We start from the raw sequence: 20,377 nt of genomic DNA, 5'->3' as shown, positions 1-20,377 counted from the left end.
GACGAGCACAATGCAACATTTAACAGGCATCTGGTTGGGTAGATGAATAGGAAGAGTTTGGAGGGACATGGGCCAGATACTGGCAGATGGGACGAGATTGGGTTGGCATATCTGGTGGGTATGGACGAGTTGGACCTAAGGGTCTGTTTCTGTGCTATACATCTCTATGACCCTATAAAATAAACACATGACAGACAATGCTGGAACCAGTCCCAGTCAGAATGGAATTGATTGGGTCATTTCTACCAGAAGTATACTGCAGATTGCCATAAGTGACTGGAATTCATTTAACATATTGTTTTAATTTTTTGTATTATGTAAATAATCTCAACTCAATGCACTTTAGTGAAGAGATAAACCTGTTGCACTTGTAAAACGGGTTGCTGTAGTCTTGCTTGAGGTGGTGCTTCCGTAAGTTAAGACTCTAATTCCTGCCCCAAGAATTAATCATTTTATGAATCATCAGTTAACAGTGCAAACCTACCCCCAATGAGTTGGCCTCAATTGCAGTCTGAATGCCAGTACAACCATATGCCAGTTCTTCCGTGATGAGACAAGAATCAAAGATGCCTAGTCCCATTCCACCTAATGTTTAAGCAAAAAGTAGAGAAAGCAGAAATTATTGAGGCAATCTGAAATAAAAGTGGGACTGGTAACTTTTAGATTTAGTACCAATACAATGCAGGAGAAGGTAATTTGGCCCATCAAATCCATGTCAGCCCTCTTAGACCAATCCAGTCAGCTCTCTCCTCCCACTCTATACCCAGAGCCCTTCAACTTTATTTCCCTCAGGTGTTCAAACAATTTCTTTTTGAAACTATGTGTTGTCATTTCCACCATCACGATAAGGTTAATACCAAAAACATCCTTTCCTTTGTGCATCTCTATTGCTCAAAAACTTAAATTTGGGTCCTTTAACCCTTGCAAAGTTATTAAGTTTAAATGCCTTATCTAAACCTGTCACAATCTTGCACACCTCTATTAAATCACCCCTCAATCTCTTTTGTTCCATAGAGAGCAATGCCATCTTCTCCAAGTTAAGCTAGCTGCTACAATCCTTCAACCATGGAACCATTCTGCTAAAAAGGGAATTCGATAAATACTTGAAATAGAAAAAATTGCAGGGCTGCAGGTGATATGAGTTGGAAGCTCTTGTGAAGTGTGAGCACAAGCACAAAGGACCCAAAGACTACCTCCTGCACCAAACCATTCTATTGTTCTGTAATACAAGAAAAGGCAAAAGCAATTAGCAGCCAGCTGAAGTTCATTGATTTATTAAGTTAACTCTACAAATGCGGTTCATAACGCTGGTTCCTAACTCTTCCAAACTGTGTTTCACATCTGCAGCAACTTCCTTCCAGTATCCCAGGTATACTTTTTTCAACATTTTTCTATTTGTCATTTCTGGTTTCGCTACATTTCTGTATTTAAATTTTGAGCATGATTCTGCATTCATCCAAGTGACATAGCACTCCAAATATTTTATCAAGATTCCTACTCGCTGCCTTATCTATAGAATATAGGCACTGGAATAGTTACTCTCCCTGAATCCGCTGACTGACACTGGGCTTCAGTTATAGGCGTATTGAAATGTAGGTACAGGAGGCAGCAATTCGGTCCATCAAGCCTGTGCCAACATTCAAATAGATTGGAACTGATTTGCACCTTATCTACACCGACTCACACTAGCCCTGTAACATTTAGTATTCTTACCTAACAATAATCTATTAATCTCAGTTTGAAACATGTACAATCAATACCCAGCCTTGAATTTTGTCGTGTGGGGGACAGTTCCAGATGTTCACTTCCCTTTGCGTGAAATGGTATTTCCTGACATCGTACCTGAAAAGCCTAGTTTTAATTTTGAAGACTTGAACACCACTCACTCTGGAATTAAATTAAATCAAATCGTTCCTTCATCAAAATCCTCAATCACATTACCCCTTGATCTTGTACACTTAAGAGGATACCAACCTAGTGAGTGCAACAAATGTGAGGCGATGCATTTTGGGAAATCTAATTCTAGAGCAAATTATACAATGAATGGAAGAGCCTTGGGAAAAGTTGATGGGCAGAGAGATCTGGGAGTGCAGGTCCATTGTACCCTGAAGGTTGCTGCACAGGTGGATAGAGTGGTCAAGAAGGCATATTGTATGCTTGCCTTCATTGGACGGGGTATTGAGTATAAGAGCTGGCAAGTTATGTTAAAATTATATAAGACATTGGTTCGACGGCATTTAGAATACGGTGTAAAGTTCTGGTCATCACATTACCAAAAGGATGTGGACGCTTTGAAGAGAGTGCAGAGAAGGTTTACGAGGATGTTGCCTGGCATGGAAGGTGCTAGCTATTAAGAGAGGTTGAGTAGGTAAGGTTTATTTTCACTAGAAAAAAGGAGATTGAGGGGGGACCTGATTGAGGTTTACAAAATCATGAAGGGTATAGACAGGGTGGATACAGACAAGCTTTTTTCCAGGGTGAAGGATTCAATAATGAGGTGTCATGCTTTCAAAATGTGAGGTGGAAAGTTTAAGGGGGATACACGCAGCAAGTACTTCACACAGAGGGTGGTGGGCGTTTGGAACGCGTTGCCAGCAGAGGTGGTAGAGGCAGGCACGGTAGATTCATTTAAGATGCGTCTGGACAGATACATGAGTAGGTGGGGAGCAGAGGGATACAGATGCTTAGGAATTGGCCGACAGGTTTAGACAGTAAATTTGGATCGGCTCAGGCTTGGACGGCCGAAGGGCCTGTTCCTGGGCTGTAAATTTTCTTTGTTCTTTGTCCTCAGAACCTAACCCTGACAGTCCATTCAGATCAACCCAAACAATCCATTCAGATCAACCAATCCAGGTGGTTTTTCTGGCTCACGTGAGCCTCCTCCGACATATCCTCAATTCCTTTCTCCAAAGTGTGATTAGTTTGTCCTTAAATACATCAATATTATTTCTCTCTCAAACCTCAGGGCTTTTAAGTTCCACAATTCAGACCATTCTTTGGTGAAACAGTGATTTCCCTACTGGATTCTGAGTATACAGTATCTTATAGTTATAATTATAACTCCTATATTTGGTCCTTCAGACAAATGGAAACTTGCTGCACCTACTGTATCAAATTCATTCATAATTTTAAAAGCTTTGATCAGATCATCCCACAACATTCTCTTTTCAAGGGAAATGAGCTCCAGCCTAACCATATTTCCTTATTCCTTCATTCCTGATGAAGCACTTATGCCCGAAACGTCGATTCTCCTACTCCTCGGATGCTGCCTGACCTGCTGTGTTTTTCCAGCATCACACTCTCAACTCTGACCTCCAGTATCTGCAGTCCTCACTTTCTCCTTATTACTTTACAGTTCTGGTATTGTCATTGCTATGCTGATGCTGCACCACCTCTGGGTCTCTTGACTATGGCTGTTCATTTCTCTCCGCCCCCTTTGTTTCACTCATCTCCCAGTTTATAAAACAGCTTAGCAAAGTGAAGCTACTGATGTGCATTCCCTTCAGTTTCCACTTCAAATACTTATCTGTTCTCTGCTTACCGCAACTCACAGGAATGTGGGTGTTCATCAGGCCCAGTTCCCATGCTCTCTTAATAAGGGGAACAGGATACTGAAAAGAAAAGAAAGATATCATGAAGACACAGATGCCTCACTGCAAACTCCCCACCACCACTATCAAGATTGCAACAATTCATTTCTCCTTTACCTAAATAAACTATATGTTGGGCTCTGCAAGCTTGCTGAACCAGTCAATATGATCGTGCCTGATCCACTATCACAATGGCATATTCTCACTTTCTCCACATACCCCTTGATATTTTAATTACTTGAGTCATAGAGATGTACAGCATGGAAACAGACCCTTCGGTCCGACCTGTCCACACCAACCAGATATCCCAACCCAATCTAGTGCCACCTGCCAGAACCTGGCCCTTTTCCCTCCAAACCCTTCCTATTCATATACCCATCCAAATGCCTACTAAAAACTGAACTCTCTCTTATTTGAACATATTCAGTGATCCAGCTTCCGTGTGGTAGAGAATTTCACATATTCACTACCCTATAAATAAAGAAGTGTTTACTCATCACTGTTCTAAATGGTCTATATATCTGTACCTTGAGACTGTCCCTGCTGGTAGATTCCACAACCAGGGGAAAAACCTCACTGCCTCTAGTCTTTGCCAACCCTGTCAGAATTTCATATGTCACAATCAGATAACTCTCATCCTTCTGAACTCAAGTGAAAACAGACCCAGTCAAACCAATCTCTCCTCGCAGGACAGTCCTGCCATCCCTGGTATCAACCCAGTGAGCTTTCAATTACCAATGCTTTCTAGCACCTTGCAGTGGAAATGTTCTACCATTAACATAAGCCATTAACTTCCACTGTTAGCCTTCAATATGATAATTTACAACTTTCAGCAGGATTGCCTCCATTCCAAATATTAGACCAAATTTTCACATTAAACAGTAATGATCTCTCTCAGCAAAATCACACTGGGTTGATTAATCTCCTTTCCAAAAGGTGAAGCTCTTTTATCTACAACGTAGACTGTGGTTTTCCCGATAGAGAGCTTTAAAACGATGAAAGGATTTGATTGAGTAGGTTTAGAGAAAATATTTCCATTCATGGAGGAAGCCTGAATTAGGCGTCTCAATACTAGACTGGATATGTTAGGGTATTGAGAATTAAGGAGAAACATCTTCACACAGAGGGTGGTGAGAGTGAGGAACCAGATTCCGCAGGGAGTGGCTCAGGTGAATAGCGTAAATGTTTTAATTCAGGAAATTGATAAGTTGAGATGGAGAGGGACAGAGAAGGTCCGTGTGGAGCACAAACTCCATCTTGTACAAGCTGTATTGATTCATCTATTACTGCACTTTCAATTCTATACATTTATTTTGAACATCAGGTAACTTGCCAAATAGTCATCTCTTTTTCTATCCATTGTGTTAACAATAAGAGAATAAGGGAACGGGACAGAAAGTGGGATGGGTATGGGGGAGGGGGAATACTCATATAGCGTTTGAGAGGAGAGCAAGCAGTGTGTTAGAATGGAGTGCTGGAGGAATGGCGTGGAGGTGAGGGTGTGGAGTCATCATCCTCGGAGAGTGAATGACGTGGATGATGGACTGTAGTCACATAGTTCACTGACCTCTCCACTCTTGTCATAATCAGCAGCTGCCGGAACAATTTCCTCCCGAGCAAATTTTCGTGCTGTTGCCTGGAACTCTTTCTGTTCGTCTGAGAAGTCTGTAACATTCGAGAAAGAAAGATAGTGACGTGTCATTTTCCCTTTAGTACTTAAGAAAATTTAAGTTTCTTTCATCCTCAACTTGTATTTAATAGTGTCATTAACATAATAAAAACCCCATGTTGTTTCACAGAAGGTTACGTTCAGAGTTTACTGTGTTATGCTCCAGTTGATGTTATTATTAGACAAGTGCAACCCCAGCCTGAAATATAGCTTGGCCAATCATATTTGTTTTGTTTTTAACAAAGTGGTTTCTCAAATATAAGCAGGCAATTTTGCAGATTTTTATTTCAACAATGAAGCACGTATATTCACAAAAACATAACGGAGGATCCATTAAAAGACTGTAGACATTCTGGATATTTAAACAAGAACCTACATTTATATTGGGTTGTCACAACCTCAGCACTCTTAAAACCTGCAAAAGCAACTTTCATCCCACCTTGCTTTCACAGGCTGCAGTGATGTCAATCTAGAAAGGCTCTGTAACAAGGTTAAATTTGCAATCCAAGAAACATGTAGCCAGATCACTGGGATTACATCTTACAGGCATCAGAATGGTTTGTTGAAATTGATAGAGAAAAATGCTAAATTCTCAAAACACGTGAAGCCTGCATTTCATGTCAAAATTGTCCATATCACAGCAAAAACAAGAATTTGACTCAATGTTGTTATGACACAAAAATAACAAGCCAAAACAAATCATCCTCACTATCACTGGAGACACAACACTAAAACATTCAATTGCTCCTAACCAGATTTTACAAATAATAGATTTAGATTCTAAGTCCATAACTCAAACAAAAATTAACACTTTATTATCAATGACACTTTAGAACAATGATTAAAAAGTAGTAATCTAATTAATATCTAGAATCTAAACCCAATCTTTATGATCATAATCCCCAATCTCTCTCAAACAGATTGAACAACAGTTAAGGGGTAAATTAAAAAGAAAACAATTGAATTTTGCAAGTTCAATTAAACAGCTTCAGATGATCAGACATTCAATGAAATCCTTGGACATTGAGTTGTTCACAGGCACGTCAATCTTACTCAAATTTGAAAGTCTCCAACATAAACGCTTCAGCAGACTTTCAGAAATATTTATTTATTTCTTACAGACAGGATTCTTTTCACACATCACTCAATAATTTGACAAGTCGACAGAAAACTACACAGAGCAAAATAAAGCCACCAGTCCAGAAGCTTCCCAAAATCACTCTGACTCCCGCTCAAACCCAATCACAACTGGTTTTCATTCTCTTTCTGATCATTCTGTGATTGGCTGGTTAATATCGGTCAACCTTGACTGACCAAATCAACATCCAGCCAGCTGTCAGCCTGCAGCATAGCAACAGCTTGGTTCTGATTCGTTAACGGTGTTCCTTTGAACTGCAATTAACTCGCATTATCTTTTGGGCTCGCTCCCAACAGATAACATCTGCTTAGGTTCTCTTCTCCTTTAATACAAGCAACTATTCAAAGTTCAATTCTTAACCTCAACTTTCACTTCCAAATGGGAAATATAAGAAAATAAAAGAAAAATAATGATGGTCTCAACCGTAGTCCAATCCAAAACTCAGCAAACGATAAGTGTCACATCAAATACATGCAATGGGTAGGAAGGCTAATGAAATTTAACACTGCACAACTTCTTCCAGACCATCGATGGACCAAAAGCAAAACAGTCCCTCCTGACTCCAAGGTAAAGACAGCAATACTCTTCTCAAAGACGATGCTGTAATTGGAGACTGTCAGAGAGAGCATTACCAGAACCATCATAATGCGGAGACAAAAGTATCAAACAAAATCCCACAACGGCTGAAAAGCCCAATATTTGCTGAGAAACAGGAGACTTTAAACTAGATGAAGAATAACAAAAAGTGTGGACAACACTCCAGTAGAGACCTGTAAATCTGGTAGGTTGTCAACTCTTACTCAAATTTGTAGACTTTTTTTCATAAAAATCTTTTGAGATTCACAAACAATTTTTGCAATGCCATCACTGACTATTCACCATCATGAACAGTATAAAAATCTCTGGGAACAATAGGGCTATATCCTTTTAGCCCAGTGTGAGGAAGTATCTCACACAAATCCTCCTACTCAGTGAATACATCATTCAGGATACTCAATATGGTTTCTGGTATTCGAGGGGAACCGCGTATTTGCTTTGTCACTGGACAATCCAAGAAGAGAGCCTGGAACAACACAAAGAACTCCATGCGGCTGTAACTAACTGGTCAAAAGCCTCTGATACCATAAACTGTGAAGCCCTTTGCAAAGTCTTACAGAGACACGGAGGTCCAGTAAAATGTATACTATCATGTGAATCTTGCTTGATGGTACTATAGAAAAAGTTCTTTGGATTGAATGGAGACCACAAGAGTCCTCTCTACCCAAAGAGCTGACTTGGGAAAGACTGGCTGAGTTATCTGAGGGGGCAGAAACCACAAAGGCTGGCTGACATCATTCTTGTTTGAAGTATTGATGCAGACAGGTGTAAATCTGGCTCTCTCTCCACCTGAAATAGCTGAGAGGGCACAGGCCAATGGAATATTTCAAAATGGAGGGGTTTCTGAACAAATACAACTTTTTTTAAGATGGAAAAATTGATTTTCAAATGTACAACAGTTACTCTACAATGTATGGATGGATTCTTGCAGGCCTGTATTTCAAACTAAATGACTGATTGTATTGTTAGAACTTGCAAAGTGATTTAGCAAATACTTAGGAACAAAAGTAAGCCATTCAGCTCAAGCCTGCTTCATCCTTCAGTTAGTTAATGTCTAATCTGTACCACATTTCCTGTCTACACTCAATTAATGCTTTAATCTCGTGATACCCTTACCCATAAAAAACAAGCAATCTCAGACGTGAAAGTTCCAGTTGACCATCAAGTATCCAAAGTGAAAAGAACAATGTTACTTTTTTGGACTGTGAACTTAAAAATGGGATATCTTTTAAACTAATGCTTTAAACCAACGACTGGAAGATGATTTTTTAAAAATGTTACTGGTATTCTCTGTGTTGTATCTGCAAGATGGCTTTATTCAAACAGTGACAGATGTTTGATCGGTTTTGCCACCTGAACCAGTTGTATGTGTTTGGGAGTACTCAGCAGATTACCAACTTTTTGAAAGGCTCAAAACTCTGCTTCTGAGCTGGGAAAGAAGTGTACTTTTCTCTCTCTAACTTGCTCCCAGCTCCAAGCTGTTCACTTACCTTAGAACTAATCACACAGTTATTGTTAGGCAAAAAGATCTCGGTCATTGATAGCTAGTCACTAGTCCATAGACCATTCAGTTTATTGTTGCTAGCAAAAGCTGCATCTGTATACCCCCTCAGAACCAAAGCATCTACAACTCAAACTTCAATTACTATTATTCAAACAGTTGTTTCTAATACCTGCCATCAGTGACAGGTTCCTCGTTTTCAAAACTGCAACCAACCTTTCACAGGTTTTAAAAACAGAATACAGAAAGTCACGGTCCTTACACAGCTCCTACTATAACTCAGTGGAATGACTAAATATAAAATGCAAACAAAGTCAGTTGGTTGTCAAATTGTTTGGAAGCCAGCTTACCAAAACTGAATCCAGATGCTGTTTGGCTTGCCTTCAGTACAGCTGCAGAGGGCTGGCTGCTTGACTGAAATCGCAAACCAACTCGGACACTGGCCCTCAGAGCACACTTCAGATAGAAAACACAAAAATAAATTTCAATCACAGCGAATAAATATGGGAAAAGAAAGAAAAAGCTTGCATTTCAGATGGAGATTTTCATAGCCTTGGAATATCCTGGAGAGCTTGACAGCCAATGAAGTATTTTTGCAGCATAGGAACTGTTATAGTATAGGAAACACTGCAACCAATGTCAACACACAGGCTACGCCTTCAGCTGCATGGACCAGAATCTCTGGAATCCGCTCCTGAAACAAAACAACTCCAGAAAGGTTTTAAGGACCCTCTTAAACCAATCTGTACGACCAAACATATAGACATCTTCCCCAGTAGTTCTTTATGTGGTTCAGTCTCAAATTTTGGTTTGATAGTTGAGCTGTGAAGTACCTTGAGAAATTATATTTCTTTCAATGTTAAAGGGCCAATATAAACATTGATATGAATCTCAAATAAATGCAAAGTGCTGCTGCTATTGATATACCTACAGAGTGAACCCTCTTCTTGGCAGAGTAGAAAATGATCTTTAATACTGCTCAACTAGAAGCAGAGATTGTGGGTTCAAGGCCCATCATTCAGACTTTAGTAGGCAATAGCTGAACACCTCAGAAAGGGTACTGACACAATTACACCCAAAAGGGAATCAGAAATATATTTATTGAAAGGCAAGGCAGACTCAAGGAGCCTAATGGCCTACTCCTGCTCCCATATGACAAGGAGAAGAATTTGCAATAGAATTGGGACTGATTGGACAGCTGTTGTAAATAACAGGACAATTACTTTCTCCTGTACCAGCAGATTCCAGAATTCTATCTTCCATTCTGCGTGTACATCCGAAAACATGGTTCAGGCAAAATTTCCTCCCAAAAACCATCACCATCATTCACTTCATTTTATTTGCAGGGATTAGCCATATGTAAATTCAGTACCACATGTGCTTAATGTCAAGGAAGTGGTATACTTCAAAACCAATTTGTATATCTTACCGATTTTGTTAACCTGTCCAACCCTCTTCAGGAATCTGTGGACAGGCACACCAAGATCCCACTGCTTCTAGTGTCCTGCCATTCACTAAGTACTCCAAAATACTCCAAATTAAAATCAAAATTAAATTAAAACAAAACTACAGGAATGTCACACAATATTACCTTGGGGATAAATTGAACAAACACCACAAAACTGTAATTTCAACACCTTTGACAACTGTATGCAGAATCTATCCCAGATTTATTTCAGCTTTTACTTCCACTGCTGCTGGATGCACAAGACCCCAGATCAATATTTGAAAGAGGATTGAAATCTCTCTCTGGCATCTGATCCAATCCTACATATCCACCAGGACCTTAGCACAACCTAGAGCTGTGCAGGCCCTTTTATCCAAGCACATAGCATCAGTTGTTCGCTTTGAAGCTAAGGAAGTTGAAGGGAGATTTGGTTAAGGTGTCCAAGGGTGTGAAACTTTGCATAAATTTGACTAGAAAAAATTGTTTGCATTAACTGTTTGTACAAGGACAAAGAGACAAGCTTTTGGACAAGAGGTGCAAGAGATTTGTCAGGAAGAATTTATTTTTACTCACTGACTGATAATACCTGGAACTCTCTGACCAGGAGATTGATGGAAGCAGTGACAATCGATGGAAATGAAATGGGCACTCAAAGGGAAAGAAGTGCAGGGTAATGGGGAACAGTGAAGGAATGGGACAGGCAAGCTCTGTGGGGAACCTGCATGGACCCATGGAATGAACCATCTCTTTCTGTGCCGTAGATGACTGTATGAATCCTTTAATACAACTTTGACCCTGAAGAAGCTCAAAAAGTCATGAAGTTCACAAGACATGGCAAACACCTTGCCTTGTGAAAGACTCAACACAGAAGACCTCACAGTACCTTTGACCTTTTGTTTAGTTAATGGGCATCATTGATACCAAACTAGATATATTAAAATATTTTCTATAGTGAGATACATGGCCATCTAGATGGACCATGGGGCAATATAACAGCTCAAGGCTTGATTCACAAATACAATGGAGGCATCACTCTGAAACACTTCGCTACTGCTGACATAATTATCTGGCTTAACCAGCTGAATGTAAAATTGTAGCTAATGCTTTACATCAGCCATAAAAGACAGAGTAAATGCCTAAAAGCAAATAAATAAAGTACCCCATGTATCTTCTTAATTAGTCTTTGTCACATTTATGTAGTGTGCACACATTGGCTGTCTCATTCCCAATGTTACAACAGGGGCAACAAATCAAAACATCCTTCACAAGCACTAAAGCACTTTGGGGCTTCCTGACGATTTGAAAGGCCCTCCGGAACAACTAACCTTTCTACCTTTAAAACTAATGCAACACAAAATAATCTGAATCCAAACATTTGGCCTTTATAATCTGAACTGGCACTTCAGGGCAGGACTGAGGAGTGTTTCCCTCAATTCAGAGTGTATCTAATTACACTCAATTCAATTTATGATTGCTTGTAAAACCTCAGTATGTCCAAATTAACAATTATTTCCATTTTACAGCACTTTCAACATTGTGAAACGCTCCAAGGCACTACAGGGGCGACTATCTCAAAGTCCGACACTGAACCACATGAACAGACACTAGGTTAGATTATAAAACGTTTGGTCAAAGATGTGTATTTAAAGGATCATCTTAAAGGTCAGGTAAAGGAGCAAAGAGGTTTAAGAAGAGAATTCGCGAGTTAAGGGCATCTGAAGACAAGGAATTAACCTTAAAGCCAGCACACAGAGAATCCTTTGCCTCACTGATTGGGTTAAACTTTCGATCCAGAGATTAATGATAAAAGGTCGAAGTCTGACATAGTGCACCAGCCAAAGAGAAAGTGTGGGATCATGTGCTGGAAATAGCACAAAGCTAAAAATCACACAACACAACACCAAGGTTATAGTCCAACAGGTTCACGTGAAAGTACAAGCTTTCAGAGTGCTGTTCCTTCGTCAGGCAGCTAGTGGGGCATCATCCTAGGACACAGAATTTACAGTAAAAGAACAAAGTGTCATACAACTGATGTGATGTATTGAACAAACCGAGATTGCTGTTAAGTCTTTAAGCACTTAGAATGGGTTTCCAGGTTTCGATTGGCTAATATGAATATCCCAGAATTTCTTTTCAAGTCACAGTCCCAAGATAACTTAAGGTTTTATCAGCATAAGAAAAAGTGACACTTCAGCTCACTCAATGCATTAAAGGTGTGAGGTTACAGTCTGTCTGTAGCCCCACCTTGAGTGAGACTGGTTCGAAAGAGACAGAGAGAGAGACAGAGAGAGAAAGTTGTCATAGTCGGTCTCGCCAATGTACCATGCCTCGGGGCATCCTTGCCTGCAGCTTATGACAGAGACAACGGTGGCCAAGTCACATGCGTACCTGCCATGTACATGGTGGGTGGTGTCCCCACATGTAATGGTGGTATCAGTGTCGACACTCTGACATATCTTGCAGTTGTTGCCAGGACAGCGTTGAATGGTGTTGTGGTCGATGTTGCTCTGAAGGCTGGGCAGTTTGCTGCGAACAATCATCTGTTTAAGGTTTGGCGGTTTGTTAAAGGGGAAAAGAGGAGGTAAAAGAAGATCTTGGCGAGGTGCTATTCCTCATCCATAATGTGTTGCAGGCTGTGAAGAACATAGCGTAGGTTTCTCCATTCCCGGGAAGTACAAGACGATGAAGGGTACTCTAGCGATCGTATCCAGTGTCTGTCTCCTGAGGACGACATTATGGTTTCTCGCTGTGGCATATCAGAACTGGCAATCGATGAATCTGTAGGTAGTCATTCAATGTGACGTAAATTCCTACTTTGGAAACAAAACCAGTCTGACTCAAGGTTCGGATACAAACAGACTCTAACCTCACACCTTTAATATATTGTCTGAGCTGAGATGTCACTTTTTTAATACTGAGAAAACCTTAAGTTATCTCGGGACTGTGACTTGAAAGATATTCTGGGATATTCATATTAATCAGTTCACAAGTAAAGGGACAGCTGGAAAATGGACAGCCTTCAAAAATGAGATAACGAGAGTCCAGAGAATGTATATTCCTGTCAGGGTGAAAGGAAAGGCTGGTAGCTATAGGGAATGCTGTATGACTAAAGAAATTGAAGGTTTGGTTAAGAAAAAGAAGGAAACATATGTCAGGTATAGACAGGATAGATCGAGTGAATCCTTAGAGTATAAAGGCACTAGGAGTATATTTAAGAGAGAAATCAGGAGGGCAAAAAGGGGACATGAAATAGCTTTGGCAAATAGTTAAGGAGAATCCAAAGAGTTTTTACAAATACATTAAGGACAAAAGGGAGAGAATAGGGCCTGTTAGAAATCAGCAAGGCAGTCTTTGTGTGGAGCTGCAGGAGATAGGGCAGATATAAAACAAGTATTTTGCATCAGTATTTACTGTGAAAAAGGACATTGAAGATATTGAATGTAGGGAGATAGACGGTGACATCTTGAAAAATGTCCAAATTACAGAGGAGGAAGTGCTGGATGTTTTGAAATGCAAAAAAGTGGATAAATCCCAAGGACCTGATCAGGTGAACCCTAGAACTCTGTGGGAAGGTACGGAAGTCATTGCTGGGCCTTTCACCAAGATGAGATGCCTCAAGACTAGAGGTTGGCTAACGTGGTGCCACTGTTTAAGAAGGCTGGTAAGGCCAAGCCAGGGAACTACAGACGAGTGAGCCTGACGTCGGTGGTGGTCAAGTTGTTGGAGGGAATCCTGAGGGACAGGATGTACATATATTCGGAAAGGCAAGGACTGATTAGAGATAGTCAACATGGTTTTGTGCGTGGGAAATCACGTCTCACAAACTCAATTGAGTTTTTTGAAGAAGTAACAAAGAGGATTGATGAGGGCAGAGCGGTAGATGTGATCTATATGGACTTCAGTAAGGCATTCAACAAGGTTCCCCATGGGAAACTGGTGAGCAAGGTTAGTTCTCATGGAATACAGTGAGAACCCACCACTTGGATACAGAACTGGCTCAAAGGTAGAAGACAGAGGGTGGTGGTGGTGGACGGTTGTTTTTCAGACTGGAGGCCTGTGACTAGTGGAGTGCCACAAAGATCTGTGCTGGGTTCACTACTTTTCTTCAATTATATAAATGATTTGGATGTGAGCATAAGAGGTATAGTAAGTAAGTTTGCTGATGACAGCAAAATTGGAGGTGTAGTGGACAGCAAAGAAGGTTACCTCAGAATACAACAGGATCTTGAACAGATAGGCCAAAGGGCTGAGAAGTGGCAGATGGAATTTAATTCACATAAATGTGAGGTGCTGTAGTTTGGGAAAGCAAATCTTAGTAGGACTTATACACTTAATGGTAAGGTCTTGGAGAGTGTTGCTGAACAAAGAGACCTTGGAGTGCAGGTTTATAGCTCCTTGAAAATGGAGTTGCAGGAGATAGGATAGTGAAGAAGGCGTTTGGTATGCTTTCCTTTATTGGTCAGAGTATTGAGTACAGGAGTTGGGAGGTCATGTTGCAGCTGTACAGGACATTGGTTAGGCCATTGTTGGAATATTGCGTGCAATTCTGGTCTCCTTCCTATTGGAAAAACGTTGTGAAACTTGTAAATCTTTTCTGAACTCTTTCAAGAATGTTGCCAGGGTTGGAGGATTTGAACTATAGGGAGAGGTTGAATAGGCTAGGGCAGTTTTCCCTGGAGTGCGGAAGATGAGGAGTGACCTTATAGAGGTATATAAATTCATGAGGGGCATGGATAGGATAAATGGACAAAATCTTTTCCCTGTGGTGGGGAGTCCAGAACCAGAGGGTTGGCATATCTGGTTGGCATGGACGATTTGGATCAAAGGGTCTGTTTCAGTGCTGTACATCTCTACGACTCTACACAAGCTCCTGGTGAAGAAACATCTTGATTCATCTTGTCAGAAGTCAATCATTCAGTCCCATGACTTCAGCAGGTGATTCTCAGGATGGTGTTCAAAGTGCAATCATCTTCTGCTGCCTCATCAACGGCTTTGCTTCCATCATAAAGTCAGAAGTGAGAATATGCACAATGTTTAGTATCTTCTCACTGAAGCTATCTGCAGACAAAACTGGACAATATTCAGGCTAGGGCTGACAAAAAACAAGTAATATTCAAGCCAATAAATGTCAATGCCCAGGTCTAGTCATAGAGATGTACAGCATGGAAACAGACCCTTCGGTCCAATTTGTCCATGCTGACCAGATATCCTAACCTGATCTAGTCCCACCTGCACTTGGCCCAAATCCCTCTAAGCCCTTTCTATTCATATACCCATCCAGATGCATTTTAAATGTTGCAATTGTACCAGCCTCCATCACTTCCTCTGGCAGCTCATTCCATACACACACCACCCTCTGCCTGAAAATGTTGCCCCTCAGGTCTCTTTTAAATTTTTTCCCTCTTACTCTGAACCTGTGCCCTCTAGATTTGGATTTCCCCATCCAGAAAAAACTTTCTATTATATTCATGCCCCTCATGATTTTATAAACTTCCATAAGGTCACCCCTTGGCTTCCGACGGTCCAGGGAAAACAGCCCCAACCTATTCAGCATCCCCGTACAGCTCAAAACTTTCAACCCTAATGACATCCTTGCAAATAGTTTCTGAACCCTTTCAAGTTTCACAACATCTTTCCGATATGAGGGGGACCAGAATTGCACGCAATATTCCAAACGTGGCCTACCCAAAGTCTTGTACAGCTGCAACGTCTGCGTGGAGTTTGCAAGTTCTCCCCGTGTCTGCGTGGGTTTCCTCCCACAGTCCAAAGATGTGTGGGTCAGGTGAATTGGCCATGCTAAATTGCCCATAACAATAGGTGCATTAGTATGGAGTAGGTGGGTGGGTTACCCTTCGGAGGGTCGGTGTGGACTTGTTGGGCCGAAGGATCTGTTTCTACACTATAGGGAATCTAATCTAATCTAATCTATCTAATTTGTATAAGTCCTGCTCTAATTTGCTTTTCGAAATTAAACTCCATCTGCCGTTCCTCGGCTCATTGGCACATCCGATCAAGATTCTGTTGTATTCTGAGGTAAGCTGGTAACTTTCTTCGCTGTCCACTACACCTCCAATTTGGTGTCATCTGCAAACTTAAACTATACCTCTTTTGTTCACATCCAAATCATTTTTATAGAAATGGTGAAAAGCAGTGGAGCCAACACCGATCCTTGTGGCACACCACTGGTCACAGGCCTCCAGTCCGAAATGCAACCCTCCACCACCACCCTCTGTCTTCTACCTTTGAGCCAGTTCAAATGGCTAGTTCTCTCTGTATTCCGTGAGATCTAACCTTGCTAACCAATCTACCATGGGGAACCTTGTCGAACACATTACTGAAGTCCATATGGATCACATCAAGCACTCTGCCTCATCAATTTTCTTCGCTACTACTTCAAAAATCTCAATCAAGTTTGTGAGACATGATTTCCCACACATAAACCATATTGACTACCCCTAAGCAGTCCTTGCCTTTCCAAATACATGTAAATCCTGTCCCTCAGGATTTCCTCCAACAACTTGTCCACCACTGATGTCAGGTTCATCGGTTTATAGTTCCCTGGCTTTTCATCACCACCTTTCTTAAATAGTGGCACCATGACTGGAAGCCTCCAGTCTTCCGGCACCTCACCTGTGACTATTGATGATACAAACATCTCACCAAGGGCCCCAGTAACCACTTCCCTAGTTTCCCACAGATGTCTAGGGTACACCTGATCAGTTCCTGGGGATTATCCACCTTTATGTGTTTCAAGACATCCAGCACCTCTTCCTCTATAATATTTGCATTTTTCAAGATGTTACCATCTATTTCCTCACATTCTATATCTTCCGTATCCTTTTCCAGTGTAAACACTGATGCAAAGTATTTGTTTAGTATCTCCCCCATCTCCTGCAGTTCCACAAATAGGCTGCCTTGCTGATCTTTGAGGGGTCCAATTTTCTCCCAGCTATTCTTTTGTCCTTAACATACTTCTAGAATTCTTTTGAATTCTCCTCAACCCTTTCTGCCATCCTGATTTCCCTCTGTATACTTCTACAGCCTTTTATAGTCTCGGAATCACTGAGTCTCTGCTATCTATACCTGATATATGCTTCCTTCTTTTTCCTAACCAAAACCTGAATTTATCTAGTCATCCAGCATTCCCTACACCTACCAACCTTGCCTTCCATCTGAGAAGGAATATACTGTCTCTGGACTCTCATTATCTCATTTTTGAAGGCTTCGTATTTTCCCTTTATCTGCAAACACCTGTCCCAAATCAACTTTTGAAAGTTCTTGCCTAATACCATCAAAATTGGTCTTCCTCCAACATAGAACTTCAACTTTTAAATTTGGTCCATCGTTTTCTATCACTACTTTAAAACTAATGCAATAATGGTCGCTGGTCCAAAAATGCTCCTTCTATTGACACCTTAGTCACCTGCCTGCCTTATTTCCCAAGAGTAGGTACTTCCACATATTGAATCAGAATCAGAAAGTTTTCTTGTGTGGGACAGTCAAACCATCTCCATTTGGTATTGAGATTAACATTGCTCAATGTACATCATCATCAACTGCACCTGATCAATGAAGTGGTCCACCATTACTTCCAAAAGGGCAATAAATGCTGGTCAAGGTAGTGACATTCCCATTCCATGAACTAAAAGAAAATCCGGCAAGGAATCATGATTAATCAAAACTTTAATTGGTCACATAAACAATGTGCCTTCAAGAACAGGCCAGTTACTTGGTATTCTGGGGTAAGTGATTAACATATCCCAACCGCTTGAGACCTTTCCAACTCCAACAGATCAAAAATCTGGAATTCTTTCCACTTTCCTGGATGAGCTTGAGAAACTAAACACCATGGGAACAGCACCTCCTACAAGCCATATCAATCCATGCCACACACCATCCCCTCACTATCCGTGGAACAAGATCCTGGACTCGTCCCTACAGAAATACTGGTGTCGCTATACAATACAGACCGCAGGCTCACCCTGTAAATGCTGGCCATGCTCCCATCATCCACGTCTCTCCAATAATTAAAAATTCAAAATAGCAATTAACCTTACTGCTAACATGTAAAATCTTAATGTTTGGAAATAGTAAACTGATATCATAACCAGTTCTGTTGTGCAAGAATTTGGAGAGCAGTCACACAGGCAACCTCCAACTTGACTGATGTGTGGTATCCCAACTCATACTGAACTTTGGACATACATGATTCATCACACTGCCATATGAATTGTTTATGTAAGAGAACTGTAAACAAGTTCTTTAAGGCTCGTCAGCAAATATTTTGATGAGTGAAAGCCAAGTTAAAAAATAAACCAACATAATTTCCGAAAATAAAACAAAGAAATGCAGGAGATCTGAAACAAAAAGAAATAGCTTGAGAAACCCAAGTCTGATAGCATCTGTGGAGACAAAGCAGAGTTTAGCAAGGCATTTGATAAGGTTCCCCATGGTAGGCTCATTCAGAAGGTCAGGAGGAATGGGATACAGGGGAACTTAGCTGTCTGGATACAGAATTGGCTGGCCAACAGAAGACAGCGAGTGGTAGTAGAAGGAAAATATTCTGCCTGGAAGTCAGTGGTTCGTGGTGTTCCACAGGGCTCTGTCCTTGGGCCTCTACTGTTTGTAATTTTTATTAATGACTTGGATGAGGGGATTGAAGAATGGGCCAGCAAGTTTGCAGACGACACAAGGGTTGGAGGTGTTGTTGATAGTATAGAGGGCTGTTAATTTCTTGTTGTCTTGGAGAGAGCACTTTGCCATACCTGATAGGATGTGCTCTATAAAACTTTGGTTAGACCGCACTTGGAATACTGCGTCCAGTCCTGGTCGCCCTATTATAGGAAAGATGTGGATGCTTTGGAGAGGATTCAGAGAAGGTTTACCAGATGCTGCCTGGACTGGAGGGCTTATCTTATGAAGAGAGGTTGACTGAGCTCGGACTTTTTTCATTGGAGAAAAGGAGGAAGAGAGGCGACCTAATTGAAGTATACAAGATAATGAGAGGCATAGATAGAGTCGATAGCCAGAGACTATTTCCCAGGGCAGAAATGACTAACACGAGGGGTCATAGTTTTAAGCTGGTTGGAGGACAGTATAGAGGGGATGTTAGAGGCGGGTTCTTTACACAGAGAGCTGATAGAGCATAGAATGCGTTGCCAGCAGCAGTTGTGGAAGCAAGATCATTGGGGACATTTAAGAGACTGCTGGACATGCATATGGTCACAGAAATTTGAGGGTGCATACATGAGGATCAATGGTTGGCACAACATCGTGGGCTGAAGGGCCTGTCCCTTGCTGTACTGTTCTATGTTCTAGGTTAACATTTTGAGTCCAGTGACCCTTCTTCAGAACAGGTTGTGTTTTCCATCCACAGATGCTGCCAGAACTGATTTTTTCCAGTAATTTCTGATTTTTGTGGTTTAACTCCTTTAACAAAGCACTGCAGCAAATTTGAGCAGAGCAAGCTCACAAAGAATGTGACCAGCTAAGGTTAAGGACAAATTATGGTACTACTGGAAAATCAAATATTGTGGATTCTGGAGATCTGAAATGCATTTAAAGCAGATTGTGACAACATCTGTGGTGAGAAACACCAGAGTTACTGTGTCAAATCCAACACGATAGCAACGATAATAAATATTGCCTTCGGGAGTTAGGGAGTACTCTCCTTTTGAATCTACCAAATTCTCAAGCGCATACTCATACTTCATCTTATTTGATTATCCAAATAAGCACTAGGTTTGTTTCCCACACCTTTCCCTTTCAAGGAAATGTACATTGACTTCACACACTTTTCCCTCATTAAAAGAAACCCATGGACCACCTATTGCTTTTCCTATGAGGCTTCTGACATCAATCTATTTGGTTCAGATCTGTGTTTAAAGTTGGCTTTCCTTCAGTTAAAGATTTTATTTTGGTTTGTTCCTGGTCTTACCAATGTGAGCATAAGGTTTGTGACACAATTGTTAAGTTGATTTACTTGTTACACCACATTCCCAAGAACTAGATCGGGCAAAATGTTCAAGAACTATTTTCCCTGGAGCACTGAAGGGTGAGGGGCGACCTTATTGAGGTTTACAAGGCTCTATGACTGGTGACATACTATAGTGGAACATAGAGGAGAAAGTGAGGACTGCAGATGCTGGAGATCAGAGCTGAAAATGTGTTGCTGGAAAAGCACAGCAGGTCAGGCAGCATCCAAGGAACAGGATAATCGAGGTTTCGGGCATAAGCCCTTCTTCAGGAATGAGGAAAGTGGAACATAGAGTCATTGAGATGTACAACACGGAAACAAACCCTTCGGTCCAACCCGTCCATGCCGACCAGATATCCCAACCCAATCTAGTCCCACCTGCCAGCACCCGGCCCATATCGCTCCAAACCCTTCCTATTCATATATCCATCCAAATGCCTCTTAAATGTTGTAATTGTA

General features: G+C 41.1%; 1 protein-coding gene across 1 annotated transcript in view; it reads right to left on the bottom strand.

Moving 5' to 3' along the window:
* acadm (acyl-CoA dehydrogenase medium chain) overlaps positions 1 to 20,377 on the bottom strand; it is a 55,150-nt gene that overhangs the window by 33,959 nt on the left and 814 nt on the right. Inside the window, exons 2-5 of the mRNA XM_043700066.1 lie at positions 8,846 to 9,018; positions 5,158 to 5,255; positions 3,542 to 3,611; positions 485 to 585 (exon numbers count right to left, since the gene is read on the bottom strand). Coding sequence (XP_043556001.1) covers positions 485 to 585; positions 3,542 to 3,611; positions 5,158 to 5,255; positions 8,846 to 9,018 — 442 coding nt within the window. The remainder of the gene's footprint in view (positions 1 to 484; positions 586 to 3,541; positions 3,612 to 5,157; positions 5,256 to 8,845; positions 9,019 to 20,377) is intronic.

This window comes from Chiloscyllium plagiosum, chromosome 11, assembly GCF_004010195.1.
Source record: "Chiloscyllium plagiosum isolate BGI_BamShark_2017 chromosome 11, ASM401019v2, whole genome shotgun sequence".
NCBI lineage: Eukaryota > Metazoa > Chordata > Chondrichthyes > Orectolobiformes > Hemiscylliidae > Chiloscyllium > Chiloscyllium plagiosum.
This window is presented reverse-complemented; position numbering and strand designations above follow the sequence as displayed.